At 52.3% G+C, this 14,349-nt stretch overlaps 5 protein-coding genes across 5 annotated transcripts; 2 read left to right on the top strand and 3 right to left on the bottom strand.

The window, feature by feature from the left end:
- Positions 1-2,420: 2,420 nt before the first annotated feature.
- On the top strand, positions 2,421-4,594 carry QC762_701320 (uncharacterized protein; the record flags this gene model as incomplete). The annotated part of the gene is made up of 2 exons (XM_062892994.1): positions 2,421-2,694; positions 2,877-4,594. Exons 1-2 carry the CDS (start codon positions 2,646-2,648, stop codon positions 4,592-4,594), a joined length of 1,767 nt encoding a protein of 588 aa, XP_062739911.1. The 5' UTR covers positions 2,421-2,645.
- Positions 4,595-5,029: 435 nt separating this feature from the next.
- Positions 5,030-5,662, bottom strand: QC762_701330 (uncharacterized protein; the record flags this gene model as incomplete). Its single annotated transcript, XM_062892995.1, has 1 exon — positions 5,030-5,662. The coding sequence occupies one exon, from the start codon at positions 5,660-5,662 to the stop codon at positions 5,030-5,032; it is 633 nt and encodes a 210-aa protein (XP_062739910.1).
- An 828-nt stretch (positions 5,663-6,490) lies between these two features.
- QC762_701340 (uncharacterized protein) lies at positions 6,491-7,708 on the bottom strand (the record flags this gene model as incomplete). The annotated part of the gene is made up of 1 exon (XM_062892996.1): positions 6,491-7,708. One exon carries the CDS (start codon positions 7,706-7,708, stop codon positions 6,491-6,493), a length of 1,218 nt encoding a protein of 405 aa, XP_062739909.1.
- A 1,564-nt stretch (positions 7,709-9,272) lies between these two features.
- Positions 9,273-9,542, bottom strand: QC762_701350 (uncharacterized protein; the record flags this gene model as incomplete). Its single annotated transcript, XM_062892997.1, has 1 exon — positions 9,273-9,542. One exon carries the CDS (start codon positions 9,540-9,542, stop codon positions 9,273-9,275), a length of 270 nt encoding a protein of 89 aa, XP_062739908.1.
- Positions 9,543-10,035: 493 nt separating this feature from the next.
- On the top strand, positions 10,036-10,821 carry QC762_0115150 (uncharacterized protein; the record flags this gene model as incomplete). The annotated part of the gene is made up of 4 exons (XM_062884347.1): positions 10,036-10,131; positions 10,246-10,441; positions 10,516-10,662; positions 10,724-10,821. The coding sequence occupies 4 exons, from the start codon at positions 10,036-10,038 to the stop codon at positions 10,819-10,821; spliced, it is 537 nt and encodes a 178-aa protein (XP_062739907.1).
- Positions 10,822-14,349: the final 3,528 nt, after the last annotated feature.

Below are 14,349 nucleotides of genomic sequence, written 5' to 3'. Positions count from 1 at the left end.
TCTGCCAGAGTGCATGTGGCAGGAAAGGTTTCGAGCCTCACTGCTTGGTGTATCTGAGATTGATAGCGTGTGAGAATCAATCGTCATCTCTGATGAATATGAAGAGATGTCTGAGTTGCTTCGTGGATCAATCAGGAAGTGCGCCGCGCTCAGATATGAGGTGTTTGGAAAAGAAGGATCTAATTTGAACTCCACCGCCAGACAGCTAGGCAATGTCTGAAGCCAGGAGAAGATCTCTTCATGATTATTCGAAACACAAGGGATTTCTGGAGGAGAGGAACTGCCCATTCGAGGATCCGCCAAGGATTCTCATCCTGGGGCCGCGGGCGTACGAGTGGTGTTGCCTGAGACTCGGGTGCTCAGCAATTTGGGACAAGCATGCAGGACCTTTCAGTATTGACGATGCTTCGAAACTGAGATGGGCTGGACAGGTAGTATGCGATCCCATGTGGTCCATTTGGCGGTAAAATCTGCAAGATGGCCTTGAGTTGGTGACTGTTTCGGTACCCGAAAGAAGTGTGACAGTTCCATGATTGACGACAGCCGTGGGTTCGGATACTCCGTGATCCAGCATTTCGTCTCATTGATGTGAACGTATGAGATAATCCACTCGAATAGCCGGCTAAGGCATTTTCGTCCACTGTCCCTCTTGTAGTCTACGATGAAAAAGGTTTTGGGTTTGCAGGAGTGGCTGATGTTAGCATTGAAAACGCGAGGGCTTAGAAAATACACTTACCCAGTCATAGACGGTATAAACACTGCAAGCTTTGAAGTGTCAACCCAAGAATCGACAGGGACATGTTGCAAGTCAAGAATTTTCGCTTTCAGGTTAGACACATGCCTAACATTGATCGATGATAAAGAGCGTGTCGGTGAGCTTGCTGGATGATTGACTCTAGAATTCCCAGATGCTGAGCTGTTGATATGAAGAGACGATTGGCTCCCTTGATGAACTGCGGAGGCATAGCTTGAATCTGTGAGCGGATTTTCCCAGCCAGACTCTTCTTTGCGAAACCAATTTTCTATTGTAGTGGCTGGTTCTGAAGGTCTCAGATTTTTCGAGCTGGCCTGAGCTGTCGCTGGTGGTGGCATCTCAACATCCTTGGACTCAACTGCATCACCTCCAAGATCCTCAACTTCTAGATCTGACGTCATTGGGTAGATGAAAGCAGGCTTTCGCAAAGCTGATGACCCAATTGGCGCTAAACCTCTGAAGAGATCTGGGATGTTTGCAATGTCGAGCTCTGGCTCTTGCGATGTAGCCGTTGCTGGGGTTGGATTCAATACTAGGGATGGAAGAGAGTTCATCTGTTCCATCCAAACCTGGATCGAGCAGGACACAGCCCCCGAAGCATTTGTCCAACGTTCCATATTGTCGAAGGTGAGCGGGTAACAGGCCCCTGTATGCGGTGTCAACCCATGCTGATTTGAATTATCGTCGTCAAGTTGGCCTGAACAAGCCTCATCAAACAATCCCGATATACGCCTTCGTTGTGTACCGCTGATTTTGTTGGATTTTCTTGAGGGACTGCGGCGAGAGTCGCATGCAAGCACCCAAGGGAAGATTTTGGCAGCTTGTCATCATGTAGACTTGGGCAGACGATCAGAGCTTCCCAGTCTCTTGCGGGGTCCTGTTGGTTTTCGGGGATTTGATATGTTGCCATTGTCAACGGAGAACCATATGGTGCATCAGTTGTGATGTATTCGAAAATCAAAGTGCCCTCAAAACGGGATTTTGAAAAGGGAGCTGTCTGTCATATTCTTTCTTTTCGATGAGCCAGAGACAACATCAACTGAGAAAGTGCCTGGTGACAGGGCTTCAGCACCATTGTGCTGAAGACTTCACCTGTCGTATAATTGGCACGGAGGTTTCCGAACATGCATGGTGGCTGGCGCTGCTTGCAGCAGTGCACAATTCCATTTTCCCGTTCTGGTTCACGAGAAAACATCTGCCCACCTCAAATTCAAGGGAAAATTTATGCTTTATCAAACTGTGCAGTTGGAAAGGTTCAAAAGATAGAGAGTAGGCAGACATTCAATCTATATCACAAAGCATGTGAAGTGTCTGGGATAGGAGTTGTAGTCAGTGGGTAGGAATCAGTGGGTAGGAATCAGTGGGTAGGAATCAGTGGGTAGGTATCAGTGGGTAGGATCTTGTGGGAGTCGGTGTAGGATTTCACTTTATTTCACTCGGCCAAAAGTACCCAATGGCACGTTGCACCTTCCGCTTGACAGCTCCTTCCGAGGCCTCTGATTCGGCCGGCATCTGTGCCACTTTGGCGCCTTCCAGCAACTCCAGGAACCTGTCGGGTGTTAGCGTCACAGGACTTGGAGACGACATGGCAGGTGATTGGACACTGAGACCTCCCCACGATCTGCTGCTGGCACCAAGCAGAACTCCTTCCATAAAAGTCATCCAAGAGCCGAGAAGAAACTGTTCAGGGGACGGGATTGAGGCGATACGTTCCATTGGAGTTGTGGAAAAAGTCGGCCACATGAGGTGGTCGACCATCGAATTGGACATCTGGGTGGAAATTCAAGACAATGGCCAACCTCCTTGAATGCTCCAGGGGTCATCCATCCCCCTTTTCTCAGCAATAGCTGGGTCTGATTCACTGTGGGCGAGGGGGGAGCTGATATAAAACATGGAATTCACTTCATCCCATCCCGTCTCAATCCACTTGCTCCCAGCAGGTATTTTGTCCCTCATGGCCATGATCTGGCAGTGCTATCCATCTCTTTATATTTTCTGTTCTCTCTCAGTCGCTCCTTTTGAACACCTCCAGCCAGCCAGTTTCACCTCACCACGGCCATGAGAATCCTCCAGTCGCTGGCCTTCGTGGCCAGCTTCGCCGGCTTGCTGGTAAATGCTCAAGATGCCTGCAAGCCCCAAGACCGCACCTTCAGCACCGAGCAGACACCAGCCGGGAATTACCAGCCCGCCAGTGTCTTCATGAGCCCGGCCAGCCAGCTCTCGCCAAAGTTCTACATCTCGGTCGTGAACCTGACTCCCCACCGGTTCATTCTTGAAAACACCCACTCGTACCAGATGAGCACCTTCGACTTTGGCGACGTTCCCCAGGGCAAAAGCAGACAGAACGCGATTAAGTATCGCAATAGAATTGCTACTCAAGACGATGCTGGCGAGGCTTACTACCGTATCGATGGAACCGACAAGAAGTTTGCTCTGCGCGTCAAGGGGACTGGGCCCTTGGTAAATCAGCGGTCCGTCACGCTCGATCTTTCCGGGATGAACCTAGGCCAACGCATCTACCAGTTCCCCGGCGGCGAGTCCTCGGTCACTCTGGTCATAACCGGCAGTTCCAAATACGGCTTTTATGCCTCCCTTCGCCACGACAGAGGCGGGTGGATGCGTTGGATATACAACACCATCAAAGACAGGCCCGTCCGCCATCTCTTCCTCCCAGGCACCCACGACTCGGGAATGTCCAAGATTACCAACAAGATCAGGAGCATCGGAAACTCGTTCAACACCCAAAACCAAGGCATCAACATCTACGACCAGCTCCGCGCCGGCGCCCGCTGGTTCGACCTGCGCGTCGGCTCCGTCCACGACGACAACAACCCAGCCCGCAACCTCGGCTTCCACACCCTCCACGTCAACGACGAAACAGCCACGGTCTGTATCGGCAACTCGGGCGAGTCCCTCGACGAAGTCATCTCCGAGATCAACCTCTTCACCCGCGAAAACCCGGGCGAGCTCATCTTCCTCAGCGTCCGCTACCTCATCGGCCGCTACGAAACCCCCGACCGCGGCCCCATCTACTGGGACGCCCAGCTCTGGAACGACTTCCTCTCCAAGATCCGCGGCGTCAACAACCGCTGCCCCAACCTCGACACCTCGGTCCCCTTCCAGAACCAACCGGCCTCCTACTTCATGGACCGCAACGACGGCAAAGGCTGCGTCATCTTCCTGCTTAACGGGCAGAACCTCAAGGACGTGCCCAAGGAAGCCGTCGACGACGGGCTGTACGTCCAAAACAGGATCGGGGTCAGGGATCACTGGTCCAACATACAAGACATCAACGCCCTGGCCCCCGATCAGATCAGCAACTGGAAGGACCTCAAGCGTGGCGGGGACAAAGACTTTGGCCACTTTCACATCGCCCAGTGGCTCGCCACCCCGAACGCGGTGGCGTCGACGGCGTATAGCCTCCAGGGCTTTGCCATACAGCAGGTCAACCCGGCTTTGTACTGGGCGGGCGTGGCCGGGATGAGCCCCGAGTCGTGGCCGAACGTCATGATGGTGGACTACATTGGCGTTCAGCAAAGGGACCAGACGAGTTGGAACATGCTCAGCGCCGAGGTGTACTGGCTGGGCATCGGGATGAACTTGTACGTCATCAGCGAGAACTGTGGCGTGAACAAGCTGAAGAGTCCGTTGATCAAGGCGAGGGATCTTGAGTCGGCGGGAAGGGAGAAGTCTTGGAATGGTATCATATTCGCCGACGGCAGGTCGATCGATCATCCCTCCCCCGAGCTCCACCCTGGCCACACAACTATTCTCCGCAACGGCACCGTCTTCGCGAATGGGACTGTCTTGGAGACAACGATTCCGAACCCTTGGATTTGAGACGTTGTATGGCATAGGCGTTTGTGTGTTTTAGATACCCAGATCATACATAGATGCTGCTAGCTCAGGAATATCTAGCATAGCACAGAGGATAATACAAGGGAACAGGTCCCCTTTTGAGAAATGCCAAGGTCATCAGTCTGATATATGCGCTCGTGGTGGTGATAATTTCCCCATTAGTGATGTGGAGTATACAAGATCCTGCCAGGAGTCACTAATGTTGGTTTGGTCGCTGGTGGAGCGTCTCGTTCTTCATGCTGACTGCTAAGGGTTACAGTAAACAAGGTTGCAACATGAGCAGGGAGAGGGCACCACACAATCAAAGGCATCAGCCGGCATTAATAGATCGATAAAAAGTCTAAGCCCGTCCCCTGAAAGATACACATCACCCTTCCAATCCTCCATCCTCTTTTCCACTGCATGTCAGCGTGACCCTTAAACTTCCACACTCGGCTTCCTCTCCTCCTTCCCGCCCCGACCATCTACATCCTCCCCCCTCTCCCTCATCTTCTTGATCTGCGTCCGCTCGACTTCCTGCCTTGCTTTCATCCTCTCCAAATCGCCGTCCTCCCCCAAGAAGCTCACCTCCCCCCTCACTCGCCCATGCGGCTCGCCACTCGTATCCCTACGTCTCGTGCGTTCCACCGCATCAGCAACCTTGCCCTCGCCACAAGTCTCCATCTTGCCCTGAGCATCCTCATTCTCGTTCTGCAACGCCTCCCCACCCTCGCCCTCGTAGTGTGTAGCTCTTCTCTCCCGCTCGCTAGTGGGCTTTCCGCCGTGAACGCCTCGCCTGAGGGACCCCGCCGTGAGTTTGCCAGAAGCCTCGTTGTAAGGGTTGCGGCGGCAGGTGAGGTAGTCAGTCCCAGGGGCGTTAGCCGTGGGAGAGGCCGTTGCGAGGGGTGTGTCGCCTACCGCGAACTCGGAGAGGTTACGTGTCATGGGATGTCGGAGGTGCATTGGGGCGGCGCTGGGGTTGGCATTGGCACCGGCGTTGTATGCTTCTGATTTGGGGGGTTGGGAAGGGACGGAGCCCGACGGGGACTGGCCAGAGGTGGGGTGGGACATGGTTACTGGTCCGTGGTCTGATGGCTGCTCTGGAGTTAAATCTCGTCCGGAAGTGTGCTTGAAGTCTTTTTTTGCAAGGTATGGGATATTGTGTGTTGGATGTAGAAGGAGGTGCATGCGCAGCGAGCGGAGTGGTATAAAAGCTGACTGCCTGGGCAATGACGTAGGGGACCCCTTCATGCAGACGGCCGATGATGACGGTTGAGGCTTGTGGAAGTTGCAAGACAGTCCCAAACAAATAAACAGCCGTCTTCAACGGCCGAAAGTCAAACTCTATCGTGACCTCTTGGCGGGGATTCACTTTTGCCGCTTTCGGTACGAAGGGACGGGAACTTAATTGAGGGGAGGGGGCAGCCGCGATGGGTGATCAGTTGGGGAACATGTTCGATATCAGTGACGTCACCGCTGACTCTTTTTTTTGTTTGTTGTCAACATCCTTATCGATGGTCGACGGTAGTGGGACTGCGCAGATCAGGTGGCCAGTATCTAGCATAAACCAAAACATTTCCCTGTCTAGATTTTATGGTATCCTCTCATAAACTAAATGATGCCTATCCGTAAATCATCCTACAAGCCCAGCTATCAGGACACTTTTCACCGTGACGAAAACAAGGGGCTGCTTGAGAAGGAAATGCCAAAAGGGTATTCTTGAAACTGCAGGTATAGCTATCCTGGACCAATGAAGACAGCTGGCACGAAAAAGAAATCCCAAAATGTTGACTCCCAAGATGGTATGTACATACAACCATGCTATGCAATGAAATCCCTTCCTCTATAGACTGTTGAGAAATCCACCAACCCACACTCTAACTGACTGGTACCCAAAATTTAGAAGAGAGCGAAGACACCGGCAACGAGAGCCAGGCCGGCGATGGTGACAGCCGAGAGGCCCTTGCCGAGGGAAGCACTGCCCTCGACGACATCATCCTGGTTGGAAGCCTCGGAGTCGGTGCCAGTCTCGGAAGAGCCGGAGTCAGTGCTTCCACCAGTGCTGCCGGCACCGCCAGTGGCAGAGCTGCCAGGGGCGCTCACGCTGGTCTGGGAGCCGGTGGCGCTAGCGGTAGAGGAAGCAGAAGTACCGGTGGGGGTGTCAAAGGTGGTGGGGCAGGTGAGGTCAAAGAGAGGCTTGGTGGAGAGATCCTTGGTGATGGCGAACTGCATCTTGTTGTCGGGGTTGGAGTCACGGAGGTTGTACCAGAAAGTGGGGACCTTGTTGAAGAGCTTGCGGCAGCCGATCTCCTGCCAATAATACTTGGCGTTGGCGACGGTGGCCTCGGCCTCATCCCAGTCAGGGCCGGAAGCGGGCCAACCAGTCTCGGTAATCCAGATAGGCTTGCCACCAACAGCGGCAGCAACGGCATCGTAGGCGCGGTCGAAGAGTTTGCCCGAGTTCTTAATGTGGTTGCCCTTGCCGCTCTCATAGTAGGGGTACTCATCAACACCAACCCAATCGAGAGCGTCGACTACGGCCTTGTTGGTGGCGTTGGTGTAGGCATCCCAGGTGTCGACGTGACCGATGGGGACCTTGGCGAGAGCAGTCCCGGCAACCGACTTCTTGTAATCGCTGATGAACTTAAGCAGGACGTCAGGGCCAGCACCGACGCCCGCCTCGTTCTTGATACCGGTCTCGGAGATGCGGTATAGATCCTCGCTGCCGATGGACATGCCGATGACCAGGTCGGTAAAAGACTTGCCATACTTGTCGATGGCCTTCTTCAGGGCGTTGAGCTCGTTGGCGATACTATCGGTGCCCGAGGTCCAGACGCCGAGAAGGATCTTGGTCTTGGTCTCGACGGCGGCCTCGAAGGCCGAGATGGGGTCGTCCTTGGAGTAGGCCTGGATGTTGGTGTACAAACGCACAGCGTTGAATGTTCCTGGGGCGCTCTCGAGGTTCTGAGCGGTCTTGAACTCCTGGAGGAAGTCGGCCTTGAACTTGGCCGAGTGGTCGGCCTTGGTGGATCCCGAGTTGAAACCGAGATAGTTCTCAGCGGAGGCGCCCGAGGCGAGGACGCCAGCCACAGCTGCCAGAGTTGTGAAAGCGCGCATGTTGAGAGATGTGTGTGTGGTGTGAGGGGGAGCTGGTGGTGAGCTAAACTTCGACCTCGAGGTTTTAAATGATGCTGAAGCAGTGGCAAACGCGCGAGTAGAGCAGCAACTGTCAGACTTGGCGATTGCGTCACACGAGAAAACTGTTTAAAAACGGTAAAAGTCGGTTGTGACTTGTGAGCGAGTGTCAGAAGAGGTTGTGTTGGGAAAGAACGTGGTCGTCTCGGGAGACGGTTGGATGAGCAAAGAATGGAGGAAGAAGGAGCAAGAGAAGGTGTTCGGTGTGACGGCGAAGGAAGGTCGATATGTCTTGAAGAAAAAAGAGGAACACCACACGATGGCCTGGCTGGGGTCCCGAAATTATTATTACGGGCTCTCGACGCCACGGGGCCACACAGCAGCCCTGGGCTGTCAACCAACCCCTGGCCGGTGCTGCTGCATGCTGCAGGTCCATGTCCAATGCCAGGGCGGCTGAGCACAGCCCCAAGAAGTCATCTCATCTCTTGGCGACTGCCGATCGACAGGATGCCCCAGTGTGCCCCATTTCTGCCCAGGCACAACATGCATCAATTTTGCACTAAAAAGGTGAGCACATATTGCCATCAAAAACCGAATGGGACAATTCCATGCTGGTGACTGGTAGCAGCAGCACAAACTACCTACCCACGCGCCGAGGTGGTGATCCAACCTGGAACTCTGTGTGTGTGTGTGTGTGTGTGTGTGTGTGTGTGTGTGTTGTGGTCCGCCGGCATGGTTCATCCGTTTGTCATGATCCAACTCGCTCGTGTTCACTCGTATCCGCGCGTTCCGGGAATTGGCGGCAACTGGCAAAAGGCGGTTCCCCTGAAAAAGGCCCCACCTCTGGAAAACCTGGAACCAGATGCTGGAATTCCCAGAGCCGGAGCTATTCAACGGTACCCCGCCCATGGCCCCCTTTTTTTAGCCATTCCAACGGCCACTTCCCTGGCCTGCTGTGGAGAACACGCAGAAACGCAGAAACAACATTTGATGATCGCAGCTGAAAGTGGTCTTTTGGTGTGTTTCATGACTTTTGCCTGACAAATATCAGTCGTGTCTGGCTCAACGTGTCACCGGCCTCCCTGACTTCAACTTCTGACAAGAGTACTCCTCCGTGGCCCCGGCCTCCGATCAGTGGGACGAATCTCGGTAACACGGCGGCCGAAACCGCCGGTCTGGTCGTTGACTGTCTGGCGACCACCACATGGTTGGGCCGAGTGACTCCGGTCAACCGGGATTGGGGCCAGACCTCAACGTCTCACACAAACTCCATGCTGGCGACTACTGTGCAAGGAAGGATTTACTGTAGAGACGGTGCTGCAACTTTCACTTCGTAAACTAGCAATAACCTCGGCAGGCTCTCGATAATGACAAAAACCAAGATGAATATGAGGCTCATTTAACTAACTCTCTTGGGAATAGCTCGAGTGCAGTTCGATTTAAACTCGACACTATTTACCAGTTTGTTCAAGTTGACCCAACTTTCACCTCAAACCAACCAACCTCAGCAAATCATTCCCAGCGATGGACTCGGAAGAGGAATCGGTCAGTGAATGCGAATACCAAGAGATATAGAGCGCAGAACGGATCGCCAAGGCACCTGAATGTCAACTTCGTGCTGTTCTGAAAGCACTATGCAAGGTTGATGTGAAGCTCCGGGAACGCATGACGCAAGCTTTGGAGGCGGTTCAGTCCTACGATGGGGACGGGGAGGAGAGCGAGGAAGATGGGGATGCATTTTGAAGTTGATATCTGTCGCCGATATAACAAGGCTTGGGTCCGAGATTATGACCTTGATGGAGACTGCCTCTATCATCCTGGCAGGCTACTTCCTTTTCCAACATTCCAGTTTCCTCTACTAACCGGATCGTAGAGTCTCTTGTGGCGGATGATTCATCATACACTTGGGAAGGTTGGGTTTGGGAAGATAACGGTCTCCAAGACACTCCCGAAAACCGTGAGAACAAGCCTGGAGTGTTTCGGTACACATGTGCTGCGACAAGATTGCGAGCGCACGAGGTTGTACATATGGCAAACACCAATTACTCGAAGACAAAGCCTTGGCAGAAAAGAGAAGGCAAAGAAAGAGGTCGGTCTCGAAGATCAGTAAAGAGTGAGAAGGCGTACAAAGACTTGGTGTCAATAGAGAAAAAAAGGGGTGTCAACAGTTGCCAAGTCGGTGGGGCTCAGATAGGGAAATTGCAATCCCACGAGCGCACTTCGTTTGCATGTTTATATCAGCTCAAAATTCAAAGCTCTGAATCTTTTCGGCATTCATCCTCATGTTCCCCGACTTTATCTCTTTCATCATGGCTACGCATGCGGAAAGGTTGGACTACCTTTTCAATGCGCCGGAAGAGCATCTGCGCGATGCAGTGTATGCTTTGTGCAATAACGATGAGGTGGTCAGTATTCGGCTGGTCAGACATCTCAAAAATCTCCAGAAGAAACGCCCACTGCGAGCTCCCGTGACCACTCCCGCCCCTGGTCCTCCACGTGCTCCGGTTCCTACTCCCTAGTCGTACTTTTACTTCTACTCATACTTCCTCTCCACTCGCACCTCTACTTCTGGCCGCCCGCCTGCTCCGGCTCCGGTTCGCGCCGCCGCCCCTGCACCGAAGTCTAGGGTCAAACACGACTATCTTGAGTGTGTACAGTGCGAGGCTAGCTTTTTTGTGTCAGAGCACCAAGCAAACGAGTGCCGATATCATCCTGGTAAGCACCCTTCAAGTTGTCTACCGCTCGAATTTGACTTGCCGTGTTGCTAATAGTTTCTTCTGTTCATGAAGGCAAACTAGAATGCGACTGGGAAGCGGGGGGATGGGAGGACTGGGACTCAGATGCGGGGGATCCTCGTGATGATGAGAGGAATAAGGATCTGTACCTTGTTGGCTTCAAGTACACCTATTGCGACAAAGAAGACGGCCGGTCAGGCTGTACACTTGGGCATCATCAAGCCAGGGACCCAACACAGCCTATAATATCGCAAGATATCAGACATGGAGGCTGCCGTTCTCAGAAAGATGAAGCGGAAGAGGGCGCACTCAGATTATCAGGCACCTGAATCCAACCGTTATGTGAGATATAGGAGGTAGCTTTACCATCCAGTCTTCACATCGTGTTCTGTGGCAAACAAACTTGGCCGGCTTTTGGATTGGTACTGTCTGTATCCAGGACATCAGAAGAATATATATCGGGTCTGTCAGAGCTTGATGAAGACTCTCATGTCTGGTATGACTGGGATGAGCTAGCTCACGAGTTTAGGGATAGGAAAGACACCCGGCGAGAAAACGTGATTGTAAAATTAGGAGGCATTAGGGCAAGAACTCCAAGAGAGGAAGGTTTAAGTCGGATTCGAAGCCGGAGCATGAGGAAGCGGAATAAGAGGGAGAAGATGATTCCAAAGGCTGTGATGAGGCCCGGGAGTAATCAAGAAGAGTGTCTATGAACTGTGTTTGGAGTGTGTAAATAGCGACCAGGTACATTTCTGAGTCTTCGTGTTTTGGCAGATTTATTTGTAATCTCATAATAGTGATGCCAGTGGCCCCGGGTCATGAACGGTTTAATGAAAAGGGAAAAGTGTCCAGCATGATAGATAACCCCAGATTTCAGCTCTACCGGACGCGTTTGTCCAAACGCGACTTCTGAGGGTAGCATTTATCGCTTCACATTGCAATGTTCACTTTAAAAAAAACCAACGCCCAATCGTCATTTAAGAAGAACCATGGAAAACTCCTAAAAACCTGACGACATTCTGAATGCATCGCCAGAGCATCTAGGCACTGCTCTGCGCATTTCTGCACCAAGACAAGAACAAAGAAGCATGCGATACCATTGCCGAATATCTTTCCATTTTCAGAGAACAGAAGCCTGACTGATCGGCCGAGCTGCAATTTTTGCACAATTGCAAAAATCCATTCTGGAAACTGATAATAAAGATGGCGCGCGCTGGTTTCATGATGGTAAGCCCCCCTCCCCGAGCAGCAATCTCTGACAAAACGCAGCACGTGTTAAGAGCTTAATACTGAGCTTTATACTGGAGAATGTATGGTAGTTGAAGATTCCAGTGTTTGGAATGATTATGAAGCTGATCACTATGGACCTATGGACACTCCAGACAATCAAATGGAATACCCAGAGGGCTTCCTCTGGACATGTTGCGACAGGCGAGCTACGGAACAACAATGCAAGAGTCAAAAGCATGAGCCCTCTGCACCGCTTTCATCACCTTCAGCATTCCTCTGCTCAAGGAACCGGCATCTCAGTCAAGCGTGAGAGAGAAGAGCATGACGACCTGAAGATTTGTGAGCGCTGCGACCTGGCATTCACCGATGCCAACAACTCGAACGATGCTCGCACTTATCACGCTTGTGAGTTTGCGACACTCAATGTCTTTAGAGTGCCAGTGTCCTGATGCTAACGTACATTATCAGCGAGTGACCCATATCAGCGAGTGACCCACTTTCTACGCGACGCGACATCTTTGCACTTCACAACAACTTTCCTCTACCATCCAAAATGCCCACTACTTCAAACGAAAGCCAGATAATCTTAGCCCTCCAAGCTCTTCAAAATGACGAGAATCTAAGCGAACAAGCTGCAGCTAAAATTTACGGAGTCCACCGTAAAACACTAGGCGTCGCCGCATCGGCAAGCCTGCACGACGCGATATAACACCTAATTCGAAGAAGCTCACTCAATCAGAAGAGGAGGCTATTGTCCAATACATTATTGAGCTATGTGCGCGAGCTTTTCCACCCAGATTGCGTGGTGTGGAAGATATGGCCAACCAACTGCTACGCGTACGCGATGCGCCCCTGTCGGCAAGCTCTGAGTACATCGATTTGTTAAACGCCAACCAGAGCTCCGTACGCGCTTTACGCGTAGATACGACTACCAGAGGGCCAAATGCGAGGATCCAAAAGTCATTAGCGAGTGGTTCGCGCTTATACGGAACACTAAGGCCAAGTACGGTATTGTAGATGACGATATCTACAACTTCGACGAGACTGGGTTTATGATGGGTATTATCTTCGCGGGTATGGTAGTTACGACCTCAGACGGCCTTAGCAAGGCGAAACTGGCCCAGCCTGGCAACCGCGAATGGGCAACGGTAATCCAGGAGTCAATGCCCTCGGCTGGGCCATCCCTCCTTTCATCATCTTAGCCGCGCAGTACCACCTTGCCAACTGGTATACCGAGTGCAACCTACCGTCCACCTGGCGCATCGCAACTACCGATAATGGCTGGACTACCAATGCGGTAGGCCTAGATTGGATCAAACACTTCGACCATTATACAGCGTCCCGTATAAAGGGCAAATACCGGTTGTTAATCCTCGACGGCCACGAAAGCCACCACTCGACCGAATTCGAGCGCTACTTGTTACAACCTGCACCAGAAATGGATACAGACTGCAAGGCAGTACGCCAGAGGTGAATATGACAGGATAATCGAAGGTTGTGGCAAGCGTCTCAGACACGGGTTCACTGTCAACAACAGGTTGTTCTAACAAAGAGCTACTGAAAGTAGATTGTAGACAAATGAACTTGAATTGCTTGCATGAGGAATCAGATTCCTCGATACGGGGAGCGCCCGGCACTCCCTCCTATTTATGTCAAGCTGTCTACATATATTTCTGAAGTATCTTTGTACCTTGCTCAGTGTGCTCAGTGGTCTTGGCCACTGATCAGACTGAGCAACTCCTGATTGGTTGCACGGGGGCTTGTGGGTCTTTCCATCCCTGGCCCAATGATTGGCTGAGGTGCCCAGCACCTCGGGTACCACCCAGTGGTTCCTGTATAGGGGTATTACGCTTGGGACGTAACACTACTGCCAGCAGAATAACATTATCACGCTCTGCATGCCTCCACATTCCTCCCACCTCCTCCAGCCACTCGATGTTGGCTGCTTTGGGCCGCTAAAACAGGCGTACGGCCGCCAGATCGAGGACTTGATGCGCATGCATATCAACCACGTAAGCAAGCTCGAGTTCCTCTGTGCCTTCCGCGAGGCCTTCTTCGCCTCTATAACGGAGAAGAATATACAGGGTGGCTTTGCAGGTGCTGGCCTTATACCATACGATCCAGAGAGGGTGCTTTTAAGCTAGATGTAAAGCTTCGTACGCCAACACCTCCAAACTCACGGCCCGGCACTGCACAACCTCGGTCTCCCAAACACCACACAACCCTCGAGAAGCCAATTCACAGTCAACGCTTATTAAGACTCGCATTGCCAACCATCAAAATAGCTCTCCGACTTCAATGTTGGCTGCGGTAGACCAGCTTACTAAGGGTACAACAGCTATAATGCACCAGGTGGCTCTCCTTCGTGCAGAGGTCTCGTCGCTCCGTAAGGCCAATGAGGCATTAAGCAAACGCCGGAGAGCTAAAAAAACACGCGTAAGGCTTGGAGGGTCACTTACTGTACAAGAGGCACAGGATCTACTGGATCAGAAGGCCGTGGATAGGGAGGGAGTGCAAGAAACGCAGCCGGAAAGTAGTAATGCAGGGGGGGCTCGTACGAAGGTTCGGTGCTGTAGTGTGTGCGGCAAGCCTGGCCATAATGCGCGCACTTGCCAGGAGGCTGCAGAAGCATCTGATTCAGCTGTTTCTGATGTAATT

Source organism: Podospora pseudocomata, chromosome 7 (genome assembly GCF_035222375.1).
Source record: "Podospora pseudocomata strain CBS 415.72m chromosome 7, whole genome shotgun sequence".
Lineage (NCBI taxonomy): Eukaryota > Fungi > Ascomycota > Sordariomycetes > Sordariales > Podosporaceae > Podospora > Podospora pseudocomata.
This window is presented reverse-complemented; position numbering and strand designations above follow the sequence as displayed.